Below are 26,410 nucleotides of genomic sequence, written 5' to 3' on the forward strand. Positions count from 1 at the left end.
ACAGCAGTCCTACATGGATGTAAACTATAGATGATATTATGATGACAAAGAGAACATGGTAGTGCTTTCCTACAGGTTATTGCCCAGCCCAGCGCTCCCTGTGTCCTAACCGAGAAGGAAAATGAAGGCACTGGTATGAGGAGGGAGCTCAGGCTTTGTGCTCTGGTGCTCTGAGCTCCAGGGTCATAGACGCTGGCCCATGAATGCTGGCAAAAGTGGCAGCATAGGACCGAGTGACCGTGCGGTGACAATGGAGTGTGCGCTACTGTATCTGTTGAGAAATGCACTGTTTTTTACTGACTTGTACATCACTTTAGAGAAAAGAATGTGCTAAATGAAGAAATGTAAATGTGAATGTCAACGAGCGCAGGGTTTTTCAGATGGGAACAGCAGCAGACTCTCTCTCTCTCTCTCTCTCTCTCTGTCCTATGGAGCAGATCATGAACAACCCTTGGGCAGTCAGCCCCTCGCTCCGGGGAGCCGGGATGCCTCGTGCATCCGCCTGCGTGCGATAAGTGTCCTGGCAAGAGTTTTTACGACACGATGTAAATGAGAAACTCAATAAAGATCCGTGGCACACAGCTAGAGCAGGGTGTTGGTGCTCACCTGCACCTCCTCAGTCAGTTCTTTTACCCCACTCATCACACAAAATTCACTTGTATCCATTGCAAGTGGAATAACAAGAAACAGAAGCATAATTATGAATAGAAATATATTTATATGAAAAAAATATATAGAAATGTAAAGAACAGCGTAAGTTGTATGCCATTTACCTTGAAGCGCACACCAGGACCACACATCAACTTGAAGCCAGGGGTATTTCACAGAGGTGCACGATGACGGAAAGGTGGCACTTCGCTGACAGCTCACAACTGGCACCTGTAGAAGCCATTGGATCATCTACAGCTTGTTCACCTTCTCTTCATCTAAGTGTTTGACATCATGTCAAGCTTTGGCACAATTTTAAAACTGGTATTCTAACCCTCTTTATGAAAATAAATATTAAAAATGTATTTGTGGAAAGCTATTAAGTGGGGGAGCGACTGTATATATACTGAAAGTGCACGAGACACAACACAAGTCATTTGGTGAACGAGGGTGCAGAACCACGAGCAGAAAGGTTCACTCCAAGCGCTCCCCCATGGAGCACATTCAGAAACGCACCTCAGTGTTGCACTTTGATGTCCCCACTAGTGGACAAGGTCAGTCCTTCTTCATGTCCTGATGTCCTGCAAAACACCGCCACGGGGGATGGTGGTGGGTGCCGCACCGGCCGTCCACGCACGCTTTCTGGAGCTCCACCGCAGTCGTCTGCGTCTCCAGCAGGGGTGCTGTTTCCTCACACAGCAGCAGACACTTGACCCCCAGCCAAGCCCTGGAGGGGAATCCAGACGGCGGATTAAAAGTTCACCAGGATGCGTTGCGACATGTGGAGCTTCCTGAACTGGCATAGGAAGAACAGGCCAGTTAGAGTTAGCAGTTAATTTTGTTTTGCCGAAGAGCATTGCATCCATCCATCCATCTTCCTCCGCTTATCCGGGACCGGGTCGCGGGGGCAGTAGTCTAAGCAGAGCCCCCCAGACTTCCCTCTCCCCGCACACCTCCTCCAGCTCCTCTGGGGGAACCCCAAGGCTTTCCCAGGCCAGCTGGGAGACGTAGTCTCTCCAACGTGTCCTGGGCCTGCCCCGAGGGCTCCTCCCAGTGGGACAAGCCCGGAACACCTCCCCAGGGAGGCGTCCAGGAGGCATCCGGAACAGATGCCCGAGCCACCTCAACTGGCTCCTCTCGATGCGGAGGAGCAGCGGCTCTACTCCGAGCTCCTCCCGGGTGACTGAGCTCCTCACCCTATCCCTAAGGGTGCTCCCAGCCACTCTGTGGAGGAAACTCATTTCTGCCGGTTGTATCCACGATCTCATTCTTTCGGTCATGATCCAGAGTTCATGACCATAGGTGAGGATAGGAACGTAGATCGACCGGTAAATTGAGAGCTTCGCCTTACGACTCAGCTCCTTCTTCACCACAACAGACCGGTACAATGACCGCATTACTGCGGACGCCGCACCGATCCGTCTGTCAACCTGCCGCTCCGTTTTTCCCTCACTCGTGAACAAGACCCCGAGATACTTAAACTCTTCCACTTGAGGGAGCAACTCCCCCCTAACCCAGAGGGGGCAATCCACCTTTTCTCGACTGAGGACCATGGCCTTGGATTTGGAGGTGCTGATTCTCATCCCCGTCGCTTCGCACTCGGCTGCAAACCTCTCCAGTGCACGCTGTAAGTCTTCATTCGATAAAGCCAACAGGACCACATCGTCCGCAAAAAGCAGAGACAAGATCCTGCGGCCACAAAAACAGACACCCTCCGTTCCCTGGCTGCGCCTAGAAATTCTTTCCATAAAGATAATGAACAAAATCAGTGACAAAGGGCAGCCCTGGCAGAGTCCAACATGCACCGGGAACAGGTCTGACTTACTGCTGGCAATGCGAATCAAGCTCCTGCTCCGGTCATACAGGGAATGAACAGCCCGTAGCAACGAGCCCTGAACCCTATAATCCCGAAGTACCCACCACAGGATGCCACGAGGGACACGGTCGAATGCCTTCTCCAAGTCCACAAAACACATATGGACTGGTTGGGCAAACTCCCACGAACCCTCCAACACCCTAGTGAGGGTATAGAGCTGGTCCAGTGTTCCACGGCCAGGGCGAAAACCGCATTGCTCCTCCTGGATCCGAGGTTCGACTATCGGTCGGATTCTCCTCTCCAGTACCCCGGCATAGACTTTCCCAGGGAGGCTAAGGAGTGTGATCCCCCTATAGTTGGAACACAATCTCCGGTCCCCCTTCTTAAAAAGAGGGACCACCACCCCGGTCTGCCAGTCCAGAGGCACTGTCCCCAAACTCCACGCGATGCTGCAGAGGCCCGAGTTTTTGCCGCGCCGACTGCCAGAGCTGCGCTCCGTCTGGCCCGCCGGTACCCGTCAGCTGCTTCAGGAGTCCCATGAGCCAGCCAGGCCCAATAGAACTCCTTCTTCAGCTTGACGGCATCCCTTACTTCTGGTGTCCACCACCGTATTCGAGGATTGCCGCCGCGACAGGCGCCGGAGACTTTATGGCCGCAGCTCCGAACCGCCGCCCTGACAATGGAGGTGTGGAACATAGTCCATTCAGACTCAATGTCCCCAGTCTCCCTCGGGACCTGGTTGAAGCTCTGTCGGAGGTGGGAGTCGAAGACCTCTCTGACAGGGGCCTCCGCCAAACGTTCCCAACAGACCCTCACTATGCGTTTGGGCCTGCCAGGTCTGTCCAGCTTTTTCCCCCGCCATCGAATCCAACTCACCACCAGGTGGTGATCAGTTGACAGTTCAGCCCCTCTCTTCACCCGAGTGTCCCAAGACATATGGCCGAAGATCAGAAGAAACGACTACAAAGTCGATCATCGACCTCCGACCTAGGGTGTCCTGGTGCCAAGTGCACTGATGGACACCCTTATGCATGAACATGGTGTTTGTTATGGACAAACTGTGAGTAGCACAGAAATCCAATAACTCACCACTCGGGTTCAGATCAGGGAGGCCGTTCCTCCCAATCACGCCCCTCCAGGTGTCACTGTCACTGCCCACGTGGGCGTTAAAGTCCCCCAGTAGAACGACAGAGTCCCCAGTGGGAGCGCTTTCCAGCACGCCCCCCAGGGACTCTAAAAAGGCCGGGTACTCTACACTGCCGCTAGGCGCATAAGCACAAACGACAGTGAGAGACCGTTCCCTGACCCGAAGGCGCAGGGAGACGACCTTCTCATTCACCGGGGTAGACTCCAACACATGGCGGCTGAACTGGGGGGCTATTAATAAGCCCACACCCGCCCGCCGCCTCTCACCCTGGGCAATGCCAGAATAGTGGAGAGTCCACCTTTGGTCGAGAAGAGTGGTTCCAGAACCCAAGCTGTGAGTGGAAGTGAGCCTGACTATATCTAGACGGTATCTCTCAACCTCCTGCACTAGCTCAGGCTCCTTCCCCGCCAGTGAGGTGACATTCCAAGTCCCAAAAGCCAGAGTTGGCGCCCGAGGTTTGGGTCGGCCGGGCACTCGGCCCCGACCACTGCCCAGATCACAATGCACCGGCCCCTTATGTCCTCTCCAGCAGGTGGTGAGCCCACTGAAGAGCGGCTCCACGTCTTGGCTTCGGGCTAAGCCCGGCCAGGCCCCGTGGGCATAGACCTGGCCACCAGGCGCCCCCCCCAGGCCTGGCTCCAGGGTGGGGCCCCGGTGGCCCCATACCGGGCGGGGTGAACGAGATCCTTGATTTAATAGTCATAAGGGGATTTTGAACCGGAATAAGCACCAAAATGTCCTTTTGCTTAGTTGTGAAGGGCTTTAGAAGAAACAGTGACCTGGGGACAGTTCGTACCCATCGCAGCTTGATGGGCCTCATGATGAAGAAGTGTTACAAGCTGCTATGAAGAGATGATGTGTCATCACTCATGTTCACCTGTAGCACGTGACACGGACACGCTTTGTGAAGAATGTGCACCACTCACGCTGGGCAGTGAAGGGACTGTAAGAGTGCCACAGCAGCTCAAAGGTCAGTGAGTGTAAGAACCGAAGGATCCACCTGTTCAGAGTGATTAATGGCTCCAGCAGAGGAAGACACACGCACGCACACACAGACACACAGAAGAGAAACAAGCTGTGATGGTAACTATAATGTACCACACTACTTTCCTCATTTACTAAATCTTCGTTTTACAGCAGGGATGACAGGCTGTCCATACTGGCCAAATCATTGTCATCTCCCAGAAAAGGTCACAAACGTACCATTTTCACACAGTGGCAGTGTTTAACAGGCTAAACACAGGAGAATTTACATAAAAGTAACATTTCAACAGTAAACTTTTCTTACATATCTTTATTGACATTTGTGCCACAGAAATTAGCCACATTTTTCAACATGATTAATTTCTCTCATTCATTATATGTTCTTTGGCACATTACTGTCATTGCAACTGATATTGTCCGTTTATCAATATCCACAGATTTCCGGATGAAACCGAGAGAATAACCATTACGCAGATTGTCATAATCACATCACCCTCACAGCACAGACCAGAGCGGTAAATATCAAAAGGGCAACATAGGATTCTTGTGCTCATTTCTACCCTGTTATTTCAGATGTTTCAATTGAACAATATTTATTTGTACAAAACATGGCAAGGACATCTACAAAATCAAAACTGGGAAGTGTATCTTATATCCCAGGATGATATCTTTGTTCATTGGTTGCAGGTTATCTTAAAGTACCTGTGATCAATAAGACCTCAGTAGGAGGTCGTGCCTTTAGTTATAGAGCACCTAAACTATAGAATAGTCTACCAGTTACTGTCAGAAATGTCCTGTCTGTATCAGCCTTTAAATCCAGTCTTGAGACTTACATGTTTACTCAGGTATTCCACCTCAAAATATAATTCCACCTGCCTGCGTTTGTTTTTTCCCACCTTTGTACCAATGCAAATTAAATGTACTTGTTCAAGTTAGAAATTACTAACTATTTCTTCTTGTTAAGCATTGTCTCCCTACATAAGACCTAAGGAGGCTGGCCTTTACAGACATACCCCATGCCGACTGAAGATGATGACCAACTGCCATGATGGATGAGACGTACCATGCTGAGCTGAGGATTCAAGCTACCATATAGCAACAATATCATTATTACTTGTAAACTGGCTTAGAATTATTACTTAATCTAGATTTTCGAGGAGGGGTGGGGGGACAGCCACTGACCCTCGGACCCCCTGAGGTTTTTTCTCCCTTGATTTTCACTTGGGAGTTTTTGTTCCTTTCCCCCTTGGCCGGTAGACATATTTATAGCTCTATAAAAGCATTAAATTACGATAGTTGGTAGTCAACTGTTTTTGTTTCTTTATCTGCTGCATTTGTTTTTCTTGCCTTATACCTGTGTTAAAGTGCTCTGTATCGCTGTGCGAGAAGAGCTCTATAAAAATACACTGAACTGAAGTATGAAAAATCTGTGCAACTCCAAATGTCTAAAAAGCCTCTGACCCCAGAAACAAACAAAAACTTAAAAGACAAAAAGATTTCCTTGCATCACTCAGTCTGAACAAACAATAACAGTGGGAGGAGTAGAAAGCTGTGTGTGTGTGTGTGCATGTATGGGTGCGCAAAACCATGTTGAAGTCATCAACAGAGAGTCTCCCGGCTGCTGTCACACCTAACGGCACGCTGCCCTCTGTGTGGTCTCACTGAGCTTGTAAATGGTGTAAAATGTCTCACGTGATACAGTAAGATTCATTCGTGTTTGTCAGTAAGCTAGAGGACAGCAGTAGGAGGCGCAGCGTTCTTTACTCAACCGGAAAGATGTAGAACAAAACCGTTGAACTCTTCTCTCTTCATTGTTCATGGGCGCTGCACACACTGCACCTGAGACCGACGGCACGCCGCTCACATCCACAGTCCCTCTCGGGCCTCTGATCTCAGTAAACGTCAAACATGCATCATCTGTCTCTCCAGCAGAAAAGGATCCAGTGTCAAGGAAAAACGAGTTCATGTTTCCAGATGAACAGTAGAACATGAGCTCAAGTCAAGAGCCTAAGATGCAACAACAGTAGGGCAGCGACCCACACCGTATGGCACATGGGGACAAAATAGTTGGTTTTTACACTTTGGAACAACTAATCCATAGAAGCAGTTGTATGCAGGAAAACGTCAAAGCACCAACCTCTCATTGTCATTGTTTATTGTGACTCAAGATGCTTTTTGTTCTGTACCCATTTGTCAGAGTCCCAGCGGTGCCATGGGCCCATCTCACCCGAGTGCCACAGGAGTCTCGAAGCAGCACTTTTGACACGCGTGGTCCTCCGCGGCTCGGCGTTACGGCGGTTCTGCGACCCTTCGTGCTGAGAACAGAAACGCACCATCTACATGGTCTTCTTTTATACGCAACAACTTCACGGATGGCTTCCTGAACAAGCCCATGTGATGTAGAGCCCATGGTGTGACCGATAAAGACTCACTGTGGTAACCTACTGGGAAACGAGCACGTGGTTGGTTGTTACACACAGAGCTGACAGGCAAAGCGGCTCAGGGATGTCCCGAGGTGATGACATCAATTGCTCTGCGGTCCACCTGCCCAGCAGGTGAAGAGTCTAATAAGGAGGGGCAGGGTGAATAAAGCATGCGGACACTTGCGCATGTGAAGAAAGTGGAACGACCTTTCACCCTGTCCAGGGCTCTGGGGCCGCATTGCGTGTGTGCATGCATGTGTGCGCTGCACATCTCTACAAGGCCTCCGTCTCAAACCACGTGCAGCATCTGAGCCAAAAAGTAATCTGGTTACAGTTTCTCTCCACCTTCAGGCCAAGTCACAGCGTCTCGGCTGGAGCACGGCGAGCTCTTTCATACCTATGTTCCTCTGAGAGCGAGCAGCAGCACTGAGACGAGATGGTTAAAGGGTGTTTCTGTAAGGGTCTGATGCTGGTTCCTCTCCTTCGATGAACGTTGTATTGGGTGTCCCATCTTGATCTTCTGGACCCACTTCCAGGTTTCGCTCTCTGAGGACTCATACCTGAGGAAAGCACAAGAGGATCTCAGAAGAAAAGCATGAGGTGGCCTGGAAGACCTTTGGGGGGGGGCAGTGCAGCTGCGAATGCTCCAGTGCTGCTTCTTGAGACGCGAGGCTCGTGGTGTCTGGCTGGACAAAGGGTTCTGGAGAGCTGAACTGCTACTCAGTGGTGTGTGTCTTGAAGGCACAGAGCTCAGGTCACATGACAGGAGCTTCATGGGCAAACTTGCTAGCAGAGGCGGGACCCGTGTAAACTTGTCCCCTGGGCCTAATTTTTTCCTGAAAATGGACTTCACAAAACCGGACAAAAAAAATTACTTTCTCCAATAGTTCTTACTGGAGACGTTCGAATTTGTCCCCAGGCCATCTCAACATCTGCCCAAAAAAATCTCCCGACTGATGCAAAATATTATAAGAACACGTTAAAGTAGCTTTTTTTTTTTTTTTTTACAGTTTACTGCATCTACAGGCAGTCACCAAGTTACAAACATCCGACTTACGTAAAAACCCATAGTTACGAACCACACCCCCACAAAGCTATTACAATGATTCGTAATAAACACTACTTTGTGACGAGCAACAAAACATTGCGCGTCTACAGTGGTTTGTTAGCCCGTGAGCCTGAGGTAAGACAGACTTCCTTCTTTTCAGTCAGAACACGTTGCTGTTAAGTGTCTTGTGTATTACTGTATTTGGCTTTAATTTTTTGTGTATACCCTCCTAACCACGGCACCAAAGCGTAAATGTGATGCAAGTGATGATGACGCATCAAAGACAAGACAAATGATCAGGATTGAAACTAAAGTGGAAATAAAGCAATCGGAAAAAGGTGAAACACCAACATTGGACAAGCGAACATAAAAATTTCTTTAATGTTTTTTTATACCTATACACACACTCTCTCTATGATAAATACTGTAGTAAAATTATCCCTGTCTATGTCTCTGTTATAAATGCTGTAGTTAGATTTATTATTATCATTGCATCATATTATTATTATTGTATTGTTAATTGATGTATTTTTATGCATAGAAAGGTACATTAGATACTACAAACCCCATTTCCAGAAAAGCTGGGACACTTTCTAAAAATGCAACAAAAACTGAAAACTGTAACCTGTTCGTTCACTTTAACTTTTATTTAACAGACAAAAGGACAAAAGAAAAGACTTTCAGTGTTTTCACTGATGAATTTAATTCTATTTGTTTACATTTAACAAATTTAGAAATTGATGCCGGCAACACACTCAAAAAAAGTTGGGACAGAGGCATGTTTACCACTGGGTCACATCAGCTTTTCTTTTAATTACACTTTGTAATCGTTGGGGAACTGAAGAAATTAATTGTTGCAGTTTTTCAAGTGGAATTTTTGCCCATTCTTGCTGTATGCGAGACTTGAGCTGCTCAACAGTCCGTGGTTCCCGTTGTCCGATTCTCCTCTTCATGATGCGCCATCCGTTTTCAATAGGAGACAGATGAGGACTGCAGGCAGGCTAGTCGAGCACATGCGCTCCATGCCTCCGAAGCCACGCTCTTGTAACTCGTGCAGAAGGAGGCCTGGCATCGTCCTGCTGAAATAGACATGGAGTTCCTGGGAAAAGACATCATCTCAACGGCATCATATGTCTCTCCAAAATTCCAGCATAAGCCTCCGCATCAATAGTATCTTCACATATGCATTTTCACACTGATGCACCCCCATACCATCACAGAGGCTGGTTTTTGCACTTTTCATCAGTAACAGTCTGGATGGTCTTTTTCATCTTTGGCACGTAGAATCCGACGTCCGTTTTCCCCCCAAAAACGCTGAAACGTAGACTCGTCTGACCACGGAACACATTTCCACTGTCTTTCCGTCCATCTCAGATGACTTTGGGCCCAGAGAACTCAGCGGCACTTGGGCGCAAAATTAATAAATGGCTTCCTCTTTGCATAATACAATTTCAAGTTGCATTTCTTGATGCAGCGGCGGACTGTGTTGAGTGACAATGATTTTTCAAAGTACTCCGAAGCCCATGCGGCTATGTCCGTCACGGTAGCATGACGCTTTCTCAAACAATACCGCCTGAGTCCTTTGGCAGTCACGTGCATTCAACTGCGGTTTCCGCCCTTGGCCTTTACGCACTGAGATTTTCCCTGACTCCCTGAATCTTTTCACAGTATTATGAACTGTAGGTGGTGAAAGACCTAAATTCTTTGCAATCTTGCACTGAGGAACACTATCTTTGAACATTGACTGAGTGTTTTTTGAGTGTTGCAGGCATCACATTCTGTTGTTTTTTATATTTACAAAATACAATTAGCTTTGTCAGTAAAAACACTGAAAATGTTTTCTCTGTACTTTTATCAGTTAAATAAAAGTTGAAGTGATTGAAGAAATTACAGTTTTTGGTTTTTGTTGCATTTTTAGAAAGTGTCCCAACTTTTATGGAAATGGAGTTTGTATATACTAAGACAAACATTTGACTAACCGACATTAGATACCCATCACACCTAACTATTTCAAGTTACGTTAAAATCTGACAAAGACAGACTGAGGAACGGAACTCGTTCGTAACGCGGGGACTGCCTGTATAGGGTAATGAGAAGCTATTTGCGGAAACTTCTTGAAGGATAGTGAATTTTACAATGATTTCATAAAGTACACTTACTGTGGTAGTACACATGGACTGGCTTCAGGAAGGGTTAGGTATTAATTGCAAAATTAACACATATTGGTATGAAACAGAGAACCCAAACACAAACATGTGACTATGTAGACGACACTGTACGCTGTCAGTGCAGAGCTGAGTGTGAGTACACAGATCCCACAATGCAGTGCATCCCACACTCTCTCAATCAGCCTCTCTTAGTCAGCTGCTTCGGTGCAATTTTCAACCGGATCAGATGCTGTGCGCGAGAACCACCTGATGGGGATCAGCTGTATGAGAACTGGTCCTGATTAAGTCCAATTGGTATTAATAATTGCAAATGGGATTTGTGAAAAACTGCAGAGAGTCAACAATTAATGGCAATGGGTGTTTTTTTTAAGCAGGAGTCACAATAAAATGCCCACACCAGTGTGCGCACATGTATATTTGAACATGTGTCTGTCCAAAAGCACTGCCTTTCACAATTAAAGATGATGTGTGGCTGCAGAGTCTGTGCTTGCAGCTTCCGTTCCCTGAGTGGTGCTGGTTAAGGTTGGGTTAACCATGACACAAACCTGAGGAACACAGTGGTTTATTGCTCCGGATGTTGAGTGTGTTGAGTACAGGTCCCTACAAGAACAACGGCAGCAGGACACTGCTGCGGGACAGGAGCCCCTGTGTTTTGCAGTGCGGCCCCACACGCCCAGATGGAAGTGTAAACAGAGGGAAGGAAGCACAAGGACTTCTCTGAGCATGAACCACCTCAGGAGGAATGCACCACATTTTACCCATTGTGCTGTGTCCTGTCCCACAGCACTCACACAGCTGCACTCCATGGTTCCCCCTAGAGGTCAGATAGCTGTGTCCCACACCACGGTCTGCTGTCTTTGGCAGGGGAGAGTGGCTGCACGTGTGGCATCCGGGGTCCTTGCCCAGCTCGGCAGGATGGGCATGCTGTCCTGCTTGTACAGGCTTCTCTCTGGATGCCTTTGGGCCTTGATCTCCTTGCACAGGCAGCGCTTCCTCTCAATCACCTCCAGGAGCTTCCCATCCCTCTGAAAATGGGGGGAGGTGCCTGCGCTGGCTTCGGACTGCCACTGTGCCCCCTGAGCCAAGTGCTGGTAGTGCAGCTGGAGCTGTAATTGTGGTATGGAGCAGGTGGGAGGAGAGGGCAGCTGGGGCTTCCACACGGAAGGTGGAGGGAATAAAGGCAAGAGAAGAAGACAGACAAGAAAGAAATGTGCTTAAAGGATAGCACAGCACAACACTGCCCTGTTCCCTGTAAGCAGGAACGACACCACCTCGTTCCTCGAGATGGAAGGTCATGAAACACACTCTTTCAAGACGCGACCAGGCATCGCAGAGCTGTGAGGAGATGGACCCCTACCAGGGCCCTTTGGAATAATACAGCTGAACAATGAGGACTTAATGTCTTCTAGGAAAGGAAGAAATTGAAATGTCACTGTTTCACAAATGTGGAGAACATCTGATCATGACATTGCTCAACAATAACCACATTTTGAGTGCAGACTCAGACAGGATGTTATAACCATGAACAGCAAAGAAACAAAGATCAATGATATGTGACAGGGTGCGGCAGCCACACTGGATCTTCAAGATATGGCATCACACCTGACAGCATCCATCCCACATCTGTATTAGCCCTACAGTCGTGTTCTCTCTGCTGGGTTATGCGGTTTACTGCTGTCATCTTCACAAATATTATTGTATCACAAATATTATGCAATTGCTGTATGGAGTCAGAGGGGGGTGCGATGGCGGAGTGGGGTCAACCGGATCCTGCTCTCCAGTGGGTCTGGGGTTCAAGTCCTGCTTGGGGTGCCTTGCGACAGACTGGAGTCCTATACTGGGTATGTCCCCTCCCCCTCCAGCCTTACGCCGTGTTGCTGGGTTAGGCTCCGGCTCCCCGCAACCCCGAATGAGACAAGCGGTTCAGATGGTGTGTGAGTGTGAGAGTGAGCGAGTCAGTCAGTCAGTCAGTCTGTATGTTCTCCCTGTGTCTACGTGGGTTTACTCTGGGTGCACTGGTTTCCTCCCACACTCCAAAGACATGCTGTTCAGGTTCCCCCCACAGTGTGTGAGTGACAGAGAGAATGTGTGTTCATTCATGTTGACTGGAAGTTGCTTTGGAGAAAAGCATCTGCTAAATAAATGTAAGTGTAAATTGCTAATGCGTGCTTCCTTTGCTTAACAAGCCAGCGCTCATATTACAAGGACTTGCATCCGTGAACAGAGGCAATTTGTACAGTAAAACAGGCCTCAGGAAAAACAGACCATCAAGTCGCACTTACAAGAAACGCCACTGCACAAGGTGAGCAGTCTTTGTCCACAAGCAGTTTGCCTTCATCCATCGTCATTATGAACCCTAAAGCAACAAAGTCTTAATAAAAGCACTAAAGGAAAGCCTGCCGTATCAGTTCTAAATTTGAAATGATTCTCTTGAGGCACACCATCATTCCAAAGGACTCCCTTTTGTGTGCTTTAAACTACCATTCTTTTAACGCAAATGAAACCTTATTAATAGGTCTGCAGAGATTTCTGAAATGTCACGCAGCTTTATTGCACTAATTTCATAGAGTATTTAAAAAGCAGCTTCTCAAAGAACTCTACATTCAAGATTATTTACAACTGGAAGAACAAAATAAGACGTATGCAACAAAAAAAAATAGAATAGTAAGATATTTTAGCAGAGTGATATGAATAAATGTAAGATAAACGATAAGTGAAAAACAGCACAGGAAATAGAGAACAGAAATATTATATGCAAAAAAGAATATGCTAAGTGTGGATTTAAAGGTGATATTGTAGACTTCGTTTTGCATTAGATTTTTCTGCATGTTCGGTGAAAATATGGCCAAACCTGTCACGGTTCAGGAGTGCAATATTTATTTCGCCATCACTTTCAATGTATCAAATAAGAGTTTGTTTTACAAGAATTCACCTTAATGGAAGATTATGCTCATTATATGAGAGGAGTTGCTCTTACTATTGATATTAGTTATTAATCTCACTAGACAGCCAAGGACTACAACGTGGAATGAAAATGTGACAGCTCTACAGAGCTGATCCTTAATTCAAAAAAAAGGTTCTGCTCAGCGGTGAATAGTTACGAAGAGAGCGGTAGCAGGTCTTTGTCATCTAGTGCGAGAAGGTATTTGTGATGTTGGAGCAGGAGGTCTTTGTCATGTACAGGTGGTCTTCCTGCTCTGGGGGGGTCTTTGTGATGACTGTAGGAGGCAAGCGGTAGAGAAAGAGCTCAGTCTGTATTGAGACTGAATATTCTCGCCACACGCAGTGGGTTGGACCACAGTCCTGCTTTCCGGTGGTTCTGGGGTTCAAGTCCCGCTTGGGGTGCCTTGCGACGGACTGGCGTCCCGTCCTGGGTGTGTCCCCTCCCCCTCCGGCCTTACGCCCTGCGTTGCCGGGTAGGCTCCGGTTCCCCGCGACCCCATATGGGACAAGCGGTTCCGAAAATGTGTGTGTGTGTGTGTGTGTGTGTGTGTGTGTGTGTGTGTGTGTGTGTGTGTGTGTGTGTGTGCATTCTCTCCACATTCACATGGGTGTCCTCTTGGTGTCTGGTTTCACCAGTCAGGTGAACTGGTGACTCTAAATTGCCCATTGTGTGTGTCTTTACATTTATTTGTCAAGCAGATGCTTTTCTCCAAAGCGACTTCCAGTGAATTCTGTGTAGTGTTATCAGCCCACACACCTTATTCACTGCAGTGACTTACACTGCTAGATACACTACTTACCCGGGGTCACTCATCCATACATCAGTGGAACACACACTCTCTCTCTCTGTCACTCACACACTGTGGGTGAACCTGAACAGCATGTCTATGGACTGTGGGAGAAAACCTACGCAGACACAGGGAGAACATGCAAACTCCACACAGACCGAGCGGGGATCGAATCCATGTCCTCTCGCACAAACCAGGCGCTGTGAGACAGCAGTGTTATTCACTGTGCCACCGTGCCGCCCACACTGTGTTTCACTGAGATTGGTGATGTACTAGTCTGATGTACGGCGTAGGGTCGTCCTTGTGGTGTGAGAGCAGTCAGAAGCAGCTCACCTGACTAAGAATCCCTCTGGGCAAACTGCTCTGTCGCTGCACACTGCTGCTGCCCTGCCTCACCCCTGATGTGGAGGCTGGGCGTCCGAGTCTGCCCAGTTCTGGAAGATACACACACTCACAGGGTTTTTGCGACACTTTCACACACCTTTCAACAGAGAATCACACATGTAATATGTCCTGCCCACCCACCTCCATTCCAATGGCAAGATGGGAAGGTCTGACAGGGTAGGTGGAGTCTTGAGTGGCCTGAGGCCTGTGGTCCCGAGCTCTGAACCGTACCCTCAGTCCCCACACCCCCGCACCACACTGGGATGCCCGACTGGCCTCCAGAGGTCCCTGGTTCCTGTTCGCCCTTGTTCCGCACATGAGTACCTGCACTGCCATCATCCCCTGGTGGGGATGAAACCAGAGGAGCCCCTCAGAACAACGAAAGAGGAGGACACAAGTAGAACCACAGTACCTAAACCCGAACCCTGGCCCTCTGGGACACACGTTGCGACCGCACACACTTGCTGCCTGGAGCACCCCAAACAAGCACCAAACAGCACACACACAGTCCTGTACTTGGCAGCTGATGATACCGGTGTCTGGAACCCATGTCCAGAATTTGTGTACCCCACTGCACTTGCACATCAAAGCTATACCTTTGGGGTCTCTATGCACGCAGAAATGACCATTGTGTGAATGCTACTGGCGTGATGTAAAAGTAACGCAGAAGGGAAGTCGGAGGTCCGCCACTAGCCCCGCCCCCCAGGTCTGTCAATCACTCACGCTCAGAGTCTCTGCTGCCGTGGCTCAAGGACACCTTCCTGTGCGTGGACCAACAGGGACCCTCATCCACAGCTGCTTCGCATACACTTCCTTCACGGGAGAGGCTTCCTGTGCCCAGCTGGGGTGGGGCTGCGGTGGAGCCACTCCTGGGGATGCTGCTCCTGCCAGAGAAGGAACGCCCCTCTGAATGCAACAAGTGTGGCGCTGTCCCCCGCAGGCTTTGGTATGCTGGAGGCCTCTTGAGCCCTGAAGAGGGGTAGGTCCACAGCATGGAGCTGACTGGAAGAGGTGCCTGATAGGTCAGCAGTCCGTAGGGTAATTGCTGGGGGGTGTGAGAGCAGTAGAGGAGGGGCCGGGAAGAGGGGCGCTGCACGGCGGAAAGGGCTGGATTGCAGGGGGGGTCAGGAGACAGAGTCACACAGCTTCCGGCTAGGGCTGAGCTGGTGCAGAGTGAGGGGGCAGCCGAGTACACGCCCACCTCCTGCTCCCTGTCCCACTCCCTCCTCGCGAACCGGCCCTCCTTCGACCCACCGGTGCTGCTCATGGTGTGGCAGCTGAGCTTCACATTGTGGGACACAACAAGATCCTTCTCAGCTCTGTGCGACTGGTGACAGTGGGACGCCTGGGGGTGGCAGTGCTGGTAGTGGAAGCACTGGGAAGTTGGGGGCAGGGGAGTGGAGTGGCTGCGGGCCTGCAGGCCTGGGCCAGGTCCCACGTGGACACCCAACCCATTCATCCGCACCTTGTCCTCATGGGCTCCAGCAGAGCCTGTGGACTCCTTGTGGCCGTGCTGCAGGACAGGGAGCTTGGTTGTGGAGGATGCCACAGCGGTGGTGGAGGAGGAGGAGGAGGAGGAGCAGTAAGGAGGTGGCGCCAGGCCTGCGTAAGTCTGTGTGCTTACTGCTCCCAACTTTGCACTAGCAGCCCTCTGCTGGATCACCACCCCACTGGAGGCAGCAGCAGGCTGCGGGAAGGCGAGCAGCGGGGGCCAGTGCTGGAGGAGGTTTGGAAAAGGGGCGGGAATCTTGTCAGCGGACTCTGTAGGCAGTTTAATCCCTTGGATGAGAAACAAGGTGGGAGCACATAGGGGTTGGGGGCAGGAGGACACGGGGTAGGGGACAGGGGTGGACGAGGAAGATGAAGGGAGACAGGAGGAATGGCACATGGAGACTCCCACTGTTGCCTTCGAGCAGCAGGAGGACGAGCGGACTGGCTTGCCAGGTTTGTACTGCTTAGGGGGCAGCGGCTGTACCTCAGGCTCCTCGGGGAGGGGGTACTTCATCTCCTCATAGATGACCTCGCTCAGGTCTGACTCTGAGCTTGAGCTGGATCTGGCAGCGACAGCACGGCGGAGTACGCTCCGGCCCACCATCTCAATATAAACTGGTTCCTCGCTGTCCCCCTCCTCTCGTCCCTGGGACTCCTGTAATGAATGGGGTTCGTTGGCTGATGGGGCTGCCAACCAAGCTGATGGGGAGTCTAAGGACAGTTGGGTGTTGGGGTTCCGTTTCGGCTTGACAGGGGGCACCTTCCTGGCAGACACATCCACCGCTTCACACTTCTTTACTGGTGCACCTGTAGAGCAGAGAAGGGAGAGCGAGCGAGATAGAGCGAAAGAAAGAAAGACCGTTCACGGAGGGAATGGAGAGTATTTTTATTTCCAGTATTTTAAAATGGCATTTAAAAAATTAAAGACACTTTGAAGCATTTTATCATGGCTTTGTCCGGGACTTTTACAGAACCTAATCGAGGAGGGTGTAAGGAGACAGCTGCCACTGAAAAACATGTGACGCATATAGAGAAATGGAGAAAGTGTCACAACATGTGACTGGCTCGGTTCTTCACTGATGGGATGCGAGAGACATCCAGAGACATGCGCAGCAAACCAGCAATGACTGTATCACATGGTGGAACCACTCAGGCTAAGGGTGTATCTCTGAGGCAAGACAGGGACACACAGGCCCTCACACACACACACCATTTCCAGCCTTCCATCCCCACACTCACCGCTCCTCTTGTCTGCAGGTCGCACTGGAACCTGTGCACAGGCTGGGGCTGCAGTGTGAGAGTTGGAGCTGAGCCTTGTGCTAGGATGCCGTTTTGGTTTAGCTGGGGGCTGGCGAGTGGGGGTGAGACCTGGCGTTGGGCCAGCAGGGGGTTTGTTCTCCAGGTCCCCCGTTCCCGCCAAATGGCAGGACCGGGAGCGTGGCACCATGGCTGATGAGCATGGCAACAGATCCTGTGAGACGGGCACGGTCATAAAGCCCATGCGGACGTGTCGCTGAAAGGACGCCACGTTTTGTACCTTGGCCACAGCGGCAGAGGGATCCTTATGGGTGGAGCTGGGGGAGGGGGAAGGGTGGGCAGAGAGAGAGAGAGAAAATGAAGGCTGAGACCAAAGAGAAAGCGAGAGAAAAACAGAGACAGGGAGAGCACAAAGCGGTCCAGAAGTGCATTCCTGGTGCCGAAAGGGAGAGACAAGTGACTGAGAGATGTGACACTGAGAGAGAGCAGCAAAAGATGCGCTCCAAGCAGGATCAGAACCCAGAGGCCTGAGAAAAGAGCGGGCTGAGCGACAGAGGGCACAATGAAAACAGAGGGATGTCATACTATGGGTTCTGTCCTTTAACTTCAGTACAGAAAACCACTGGCTTCATCATCATCATCGCCATCAGGTGGATGGAAACTGGGTCAGCAGGTTCGATTTACGCAGTTGGAATTCACGCACCGCTCTGCACTTGCTCTCTCTGCAGTGCTGGAGCCCCCAGAGGCACAACCCAGGGCACCACTGCATCGTCAAAACTCGCATTTTCTTCATCTTCAAATTCCAAGTTGAGGTGCAGCATCAAGACCACAGTTCAGCTGCACTTCATCACAACATCAAGTGAAGAGTCATTTGGTGAGGACAAGAAAGAAAGAGCCAGAAGAAGCCTTGAGCAAAATACAGAAGTCTGACACTTTCTGCAGATACGCTGAGCTCCTCACACTGTTTTACTCTGGTTGGTTACTAAGCACACAAGGGGCAGAGAGCTTAAGCTGTGGGGTTTGAAACTACCACCTTCCAGTTGCAGGCAATGGCTCTAAACACTACGCCACCTACTGCCCTATGCTGACCATGACCTCCACGGCTCTCCTGTTTCTCTGTGACCCTGTGCTCACAGGGTGGTTCTGCAGTGGCTTCAGAAGATGGGAGGAAGGGTTCCTGGAGGATGCACTGTGTGTGCGCATGTGTGCGTGTGTGCGTCAGCCTGAGCCCTGCTTGGCACCCATTACAACACTGTGTTGCTGCATCACTCCAGGGAAACTGTACCAAGGTATGAAACCTGTTTGATCTATCTGTGCGTGTGTCTATTTCTACGCACGCACGCACGCACACACACACACACACACACACACAAGCCTGTGCTGCCACATATGTTCATGTATGTGCCTTCCTGTACCCTGGCACTGATGTGTAGAGACACAATGGGGACAAGCAGACCTCTGCACACTAGGCACCCCCCCCCTTCCCGTTGCGTGTTTCCAAGGGCACCCCCTGCCAACTCATAGCACAACAGGCAGTTCACAACACAGTACATGAGGGTTTCTTCTTTTAGCAGATATTTAATTCCAAAGCAACTTACAATGAACACTGTTTAGTGTGTATCTGACACTTTTATCCAATGTGACTGCAGTGCTGGATACACTACGGTACAGCACAGTAGGAGACATGACCTGCAGCAAATCAGTCATCTATACACTAGAGCGACACAGACACACACACACACAAAACACATAGAACTGCAGAGTCCAGCTGCCACAAGGCACCAGCACTACCTGCTGCACCACTGTGCCAAACGCAAACTGTGTAACCTCTTTAACGCATCTGGTCACACTGAGTGTTTCATAGAGTTGCGTTCAGCCTTCAGCTTGTACAGGTTCATTTCTCTGCTGGTGCTGCAACATCCAGAGAGAAGAAAACCTGAGAGATACCAGCACCTCAAATGCGTGCAACGCCACAGCAGAGCAGAGACAAACAGCAGAGACAAACAGAGCTGAAAATGCAGGCTGTAAGCATTGCTGTGGAGCACACTGGACATGAGGGAAGAGCAGCTCTGTCCCACTTCACACCCTTAGTCTTGCCCAAACGTCCACCTCCACTATGAGCAAAACTCCAGAATGCAGCTCCCAGAAGCCTCTTCCTGGCGCCTGCAGCTATGAATATGTATGAATAGGTATCAAGATGCTAAGGAGACACTTAGATGCAGAGTGAGTCAACGAAGTGCATGTGTTCCAAGACTGTGTCCTTGCTGGGGACACTGAGGACATTCCCAGCAGACAGACACGTTGCCTGAGGTGAGCTGTCCACTGGGAAACATGAGGTGGAGTGCAGAGAGCTCCAACCCGATTGCGTGCCACAGACAATCTGTGTATCGACAAGCATCAAAGGAAACGTGACGTGTTCATCTGCTGCCCATGACTGGGGCCCTAGAGACCCGAGCTGGAGGCCTGCCGCTCGCCAAAGGACACACCTGCTCCTCCAATCATCATTGGGCTGGACACAAAGCACTTACAGCACAGAAAACACAGCAGAGCCCCCCCCACACACACACACACACACACACACACACACACACACACACACACACACACGCTCGCTCACACTCTTGGACAGCGTTCCGGCCCTGCAGCTGACGGAAATGACGGCACACGTGCTTGACTCTTTGGGCACCATGTGACCCTACAGCTTGTGAAATGCTGCAGGTTCCCCCCATTTATGGATAAGAATTTAAACACAAATTTCAGCACAAAGCCTCAAGCGGGACCTCGCTTGGAGACACATCTGCAGAACCACTCTGTCGTTCTGTCATGGGTCTGAAGAAGATGTAACATGTAAGCTTGAACTAACATCTGCAGAACATGTGTACAATGTGCCCGAGCACAGTGGACAGGAATGTGAATTTTGAACCCGGGACAGGGACAACGGAAGCGAGCCGCTGCACTGTGCCCACTGCATCCAGAGTGTGACCTTCATCACAGGTTACCTGTAGAACGGAGCAGCCCGGACGCGCACATTGCCGAGAGAGACCATGCCAGTCGAAACCCGACATACACACACTGTTAATGTCACTGAACGCTCACCATCAGCACCAGACGTGCCCCCAGCGACCCCCCATGCCACTCACCTCTGGCTGACACCACCAGGGTCTCGGTGCCTCCAGTCCAGGTGGCTCTGGCGGTAGAGCAGGGTCACATCATCATGCGTACGTGTGTCGTCCTGCCCAATTGCAGCGCAATGCAGCCGACTGCCCCGCCTCTCAATGTCCCGAAGGAAATGCTCCACCTCCACATTCTGGGCAGAGCCAGCGCTCATTGTACAGCAACCAATGAGGAGCGAGAAGTAGGAGAGGTTTCAAAAACTTTCCTGTACGAAGAACCTGTGCGCAAAGTGTGAGAGAGAAGAGAGAGAGTGTTTATGTGCTACAGTAGTGTACTGACATGGCTGCTCTCCCAAGCTGCACTACAGGACAGGCCCAGAGATTACAGTTGTCTTCCCAGGGCAGGGCTGTGCTGAGGGCAGCGACTGTCACCGCATCCATCATGACGGCGTCGAGGAGAAGGAAGAGGAAGAGGAAGCCGGGAGATGCAGCAACTAGGAATGAATGTTGACATCAACCCTCCAACCCCCCAAGGAGCGGTGCAAAGCACCATCACATGGCTCGTCACATGCCCCTGTTGTGGGGCAGACATCCCAGCCCGCCTGAGCGTGCCTGCATGTGTCCGTGCAAGAGCCCGAGCGAGCGCTGCCATTGGCTGATGGGGCCATGGAGAGGCAAAGCAGGAGACTCCTTCTTCCAAGGGGCAGAGAGACAGTGCAGTACTAGAGTTCTAGTACCACGAGTCGAATGGAGCAGTTGGCATTTGCGGATGGAGCAGACTAAACGGAACTAGATGGAACTTTCTGCAGCCTCATGCAGAAATTCATCTCTATGGAAATCTCACCTGTTACGAGAGAACGAGAACCCAAATGTCACTGCGTGGCCTCTCCCAGGTCGAAGCCTGAGTCTCACTCCCTGACCACACCAGCACATCAGAACCACAAGTGTGAACCTGCTCAGTTACTGAACCCCAAAGTATTTGGTCCAGAAGTTTCAAGGAAGTCTCACATGCTACCTGCATCTGGGAGCTCCAGTTCACCATCACACTGCATTAATTGACCACAGCAAAACACAAAAAAGCTCTAAAGTCCAACAGGCATTGTGACACCTGCAGAGAATTTAAATGGCTCCAACAGCAGGCACCTGGAACACAGCTGTAGTGCTCCATCAGCACTGGCGCCGTCAGCCTGTGCTCTCTGGACCAGGAGTAAGGTGAGGATGACACCTCCTGCCCACAGGGACCAAAGGAGGCCTACTGGACACCTATCAATACGGCGTGGGAAACGCGGCGAATCAGGACTAAAAGAACGTGGCTATTTGGGCCATGGTGTCCAATCATGACCCAAAGCACCCGAGGGGCCTGCCTCTCAAATGACAGAAGGGAACGGACAGGTGGACAAGCAGAGCCGGGGCAGGAAGACAAGGCTGGGGACAATCGCGTCACTCCCCCCGGAAGGCCGATATTACAGTGAAGTACTTGTTATGGGCTGTCCTAGCCACGTTGTGAACCCGTTACAGAAACGTTGCGAGAAAACACCACCGGAGGATTTGGCAGCGGGGCTCAGAGCCAGAATTCGGCAACAAAGGGGCCCCGGAAGAGGCAGCTGGATCTGCACGGATGTTGGTCAAACCCTCGGTCACCCTTCGCACGCTGGGTCTCTTACACTGACAATACGCCAGTTGCTACCCGAAGGGTGTGCTGTAGCACCAGTTCAGGAGGATCTCTCTCAGTCACAAGCCCCCAACCACGTCAACGGAGTAAATAAACGTGTCAGCTGCCGAAACTGACTGACACACTTGTGGGAAGGGCAGCGATTCCCCGAGAAGCAGAGACACTGGCACAGTGCGCACACGCACCGGGACAGAGTACCACTGGGATTACGAGTCTGCCGGTCTGCCCTCCACACTTTGACCTGTCTGCCTGTTCTCACTTGTCCCCACCACGAGTCTGTATGTTTGTCTGTCTCCCTCTCTGCCACCAAAGTTGCAACAGTCCCCCTTCTGCTCTCCCTGTGCCGCCACTACTCACTCCACAAACGGTGCAGTAATGTCACAGGAAGTCACACGTCGTATTACGGCATTTCGGACCCAAGGAAAGCGAGCCAGAAGGCCACCGTGCCTCTGTGCACTCTGCCGTAGTGATCTCTCCTCTCTTTCTCTTTGTCACTTTCTTGTGAAACTGTTTCCTTCCCTGTTCGTTTGTCCCGTGTGTCACTCTAAGTAACATTCTTCCTGTCTATCCACGAGTTCATCTGTCCATCCATCCTTTTTCAGTAACCTCTATTTCCAGTTATCTTAGAACCCGCAGAGCACCATCGGGACCACGCTGCGCGCACGCGCACACACACCGACTGAACAAGTCCATAACATGATCCTCCAAAATCCTGACACGCCAGAGGCTGCAGAAGGAATCAGAAAGACGCGCGACTGCGCATTACGACCGTTCTGTTCACTATTGACCGATATTGACAATATAACTAATAATTGTATTGATTCAGTAAAAAAGTGATCAAGGAAACATGAGAAGAAGAGCCTTTAATAACGGCCTAAAAGCGACGGATGGAACGAAGAGCTCGCGAGGTGACGGAGCGGAACAGAGAGGGTGCGGCGAAGGCGCGCGCGCCTGTATGTGTGTGTGTGTGTGTGTGTGTGTGTGTGTGTCGGTACATCCACAGTCTGAGGCTGAACACACACAGCTGAGTCCCACCACACAGCCCAGCAGTCTCTCTCTCTCTGTCTGTGAGTGTGTGTGTGTGTGTGGGGGGGAGAGAGAGAGAGAGAGAGAGAGAGAGAGAGAGAGAGAGAGAGGAAATACCGCTCTTTACTCACATCGACGCGTCTCTGATCAAAACGAGCACTTAAATTGGAGGAAATGGAGGAGCCGTCGGTCATCGACCGTTTCTTTCTGTCCGACGCGACAGGCGGCAGTTGGCGGAGCACAAATCGGGGATGAAACCCGTCTCTGTCAGGGAAAAACAGTGAGGAAAAATGCCCGCGTTTGCCGGTGAACTTGAGCGATAAAAAAGCCCGTGTCCGCGGGGAAAATGAATCTTGCGACCAACAAGAGCCCCTGAGGGTGGAGAAGAAGCCCTCAGAAACACAACCCGTTTCGTCTCCTCCGCGTACGACCCCACATTTACCTCAGAAGTTCCACTTTTCGCCGGTTCTCCATCAACGATTCATCGATATTTATTCGTCACCAGACGGAGGGCTCCCCGCGCGCGCGGCTACTGCAGCAGCCCGCCGCCACGAGCTCGGCGCGCGTACGGCCCCTCGCGCCGCTTCCACTTCGATTTGAACCGCTCTGCGGACGCGTCACCCGCCCCCCTCCCCCGGTGTTACTCACGTGGGGGTACCGCCGCCGAACCACGTAAACAGAGAGTACACGTACAGTAACACAGTCATCCTTTTCAGCAGGGTCTGCTCAGATGCCCCCCATGGCTGTGGTCGTGAGGGGTCCCGGGTTACGAACACAATCACCATCCTGGCTTACGACCTCCAGTCCTCCTGCATCCCGCTGTAGCCCCTCATCGAGCGGGGGACGGTTGCGGCCCACTCGGTAGGTGCACCGGGGTGGTCCTCCATGGTCTTCCAGAGTCCTCCAGTGAAATGAGGCCTCCAGCGAAAGGACGTTCTAAAACCGCTCTCGCACGCCTCATCTCCTCTCATCTCATCATCTTTTTGTCTCTTCTTGTCCTCATCTTCTCGCTTCTCCTTTTCTTTCCAGGCTACGAAAACAGGAAGAGGAGGAAGAAACTGGTGGTGTTTGGAAGTCAAACCTGAATGCTGCAAAACAGCAAAGAAACCACAAGAACTAAACTGGGTCACTGCTGTCCTCCAGGAGATGTTCTCTTGTGGTCAGTTGTGAGGCGGAGGTTGAAAGGACCTTTATGGGTCCATCGAAAGAAGCTAAACAGGGAACTAAACCGGTTTTGAGGTCCAGGCGGAGGCCCAGGGAATTGAGGTTTGTATGAAGACGAGACCCAGAGAGAAAGGAGGTCCAGGTGAAGACCCAGAGAATGGAGCTCCAGGTAGAGACCCAGAGAATGGAGCTCCAGGTGGAGACCCACCCAGAGAATGGAGCTCCAGGTGGAGACCCACCCAGAGAAAGGAGCTCCAGGTGGAGACCCGAAGACCCGGACAACTCTAGGGAGCCCCAGCAGTCAGCAAAGGTGTAAGCAGAGAAGGATGTTGTGCAGGCAGCTGGAAGGAGATGTACTGCACGTGACACACACTGAATTCACATTGTAAACATTCTCGTCAGCCATCTGTGGAAGAGAGGTACCAGTTCGGTCCAAACCGTGATGCGAACCACAGTGCAGAACCAGGTCGGGTTTCCCGCAATAGGCAATAGTCATAGCTGCATCCCGGCGGCCTGCGACGCTCCCTGCTGGTGGGATTAAGAAACCACACTTGTGCCACTTGAAATACATCACATCGAAAAGGAACTTTATTAACAAATACATTTATTTGTAAATCATTATAACAATTCAAATACATTGAAATGCATTCATTGTTAAGATAGTCTGATTTTTTTTTTACTGAATTAGAATTAAATTTCCCCACCTTAGTTCATATATGCAACCTGCTTATTTGTATTAAGTGGGTAAACGAAGCACCGAGACACATGTAACACATAGAGTATATCGCACATATAACACTGTAACGCTGTGAAGTACAGTAAATGCCTTGGCTTCTCTCATTTTAAAACCGTGTCTGAATAAACTAAGGCCTCCGTAAACAGACGAACTGCTTCTGGATTACTTTATGTGTTCTGATGAAGCATGTATGTAAATAAATGTTCTCCCCTTCCGGTTTAAGCAAACCGATGGTGTGAGCGTGTACTTTGTTACCTCCGTTAAGTATAATCTATTTACCACTTCTCAAACGCAGAGATGGCTGCGCCAACAGGTTATGGGCCCAGAAGAGAAGTAGGTAATAGACTGAGTAGACTGTGTTTCGACGGAGACGAAAAGAATTACGAACTTTGGGAGACAAAGTTTTTGGGGCACCTGCGTCTGCTGGGACTGAAAGAGACCATATTGAAAGTCCCCACACCGAGCGATAGAGACAGCGCGGACGAAGATGAGATTGACGACACTGATAAAAATGAAGAAGCCTACGCGGAATTGATCCAGTTTTTGGATGATAAAAGTCTTTCCCTTATAATGAGAGAAGCCGCAGATGACGGAAGAAAGGCGCTGCAAATACTAAGGGGCTACTATGCAGGAAAAGGGAAGCCGCGAATTGTTAACCTGTACACAGAATTAACATCCCTTCAGAAAACTGCAAAGGAAAGTGTTACGGATTACATTATTCGAGCAGAAACAGCCATTACCGCTCTGAGGAATGCTGAGGAGACGCTCAGTGACGGACTGTTGATTGCAATGATTCTTAAAGGTTTGCCAGAATCGTTTAAACCATTCGCAGTTCATGTAACACAGAGTGATGAAACTATGACTTTTGCAGAATTTAAGACAAAGCTTAGAAGTTTTGAAAACACTGAAAAGTATGCTAGGTCAAATGACGACAACGTTATGAAAGCGAGTGGTGCAGCTCCTGTGAGAAGAGGAGAGAGAGAGAAAAACGCAGACCCTGATAATATTACATGTTATAATTGCGGTCAAAAAGGACATAAAGCCTGGAGATGTCCAAATGAACGTCGTAAAAGTCAAAAACAGTGGTGTAGCTATTGCAAAAGCTCAACACACAAAGACGCATCTTGCAGACGCAAAAGAAGGGACGACGCAAAACAAGCGACGCATGAAGAGGACGCAGATAAACATGCTGCATTTGTCTTCAAAACGTGTGATTATCAGCTAGACGGGCTGAAGCATAAAGGACTAATGGTTGACACGGGAGCAACATCACACATAATTACCGACATCGGAAAGTTTAAGAAATTTGACGAGACTTTCCAAACGGGCAAACATTTCATTGAGCTTGCGGATGGGACAAGAGCGAGTGGCGTTGCACTGAAGAGAGGTGACGCGGAGATATGTTTGATTGACAGTGAAGGAAAGCAAGTGAGCACAACGCTAAAGAAAGCACTGTACATTCCTTCATATCCACAAGACATATTCTCTGTTAAAGCAGCGACTGCCAACGGGGCTTCTGTTCGTTTTCGACAAGGACATGACGAGCTCATCCACAAGGATGGCACGAGATTTGAAATAAAAGAGTATAATAGACTGTACTAT

General features: G+C 50.1%; 1 protein-coding gene across 4 annotated transcripts; it reads right to left on the reverse strand.

Annotated features, from left to right (window-relative positions):
• Positions 1-6,817: 6,817 nt before the first annotated feature.
• LOC108923115 (neuronal tyrosine-phosphorylated phosphoinositide-3-kinase adapter 1-like) lies at positions 6,818-23,886 on the reverse strand. 4 transcript variants are annotated; one of them, XM_018733649.2, is made up of 8 exons: positions 23,351-23,886; positions 20,238-20,489; positions 17,080-17,414; positions 15,073-16,647; positions 14,491-14,691; positions 14,299-14,399; positions 11,026-11,385; positions 6,818-7,578 (listed from the first exon to the last, which is right to left on the reverse strand). In XM_018733649.2, the coding sequence occupies exons 2-7, from the start codon at positions 20,423-20,425 to the stop codon at positions 11,056-11,058; spliced, it is 2,730 nt and encodes a 909-aa protein (XP_018589165.2). In that variant the 5' UTR covers positions 20,426-20,489; positions 23,351-23,886; the 3' UTR covers positions 6,818-7,578; positions 11,026-11,055. The 4 variants fall into 4 exon arrangements, with proteins under 4 accessions (XP_018589165.2, XP_029113089.1, XP_018589163.2 ...); XM_029257256.1 differs by lacking the exon at positions 6,818-7,578 and having other exon boundaries at positions 9,988-11,385; positions 23,557-23,886; XM_018733647.2 differs by lacking the exon at positions 6,818-7,578 and having other exon boundaries at positions 9,988-11,385.
• Between the last annotated feature and the right edge of the window lie 2,524 nt (positions 23,887-26,410).

The sequence above is a fragment of the Scleropages formosus genome, chromosome 13, assembly GCF_900964775.1.
Source record: "Scleropages formosus chromosome 13, fSclFor1.1, whole genome shotgun sequence".
NCBI classification, from domain to species: domain Eukaryota; kingdom Metazoa; phylum Chordata; class Actinopteri; order Osteoglossiformes; family Osteoglossidae; genus Scleropages; species Scleropages formosus.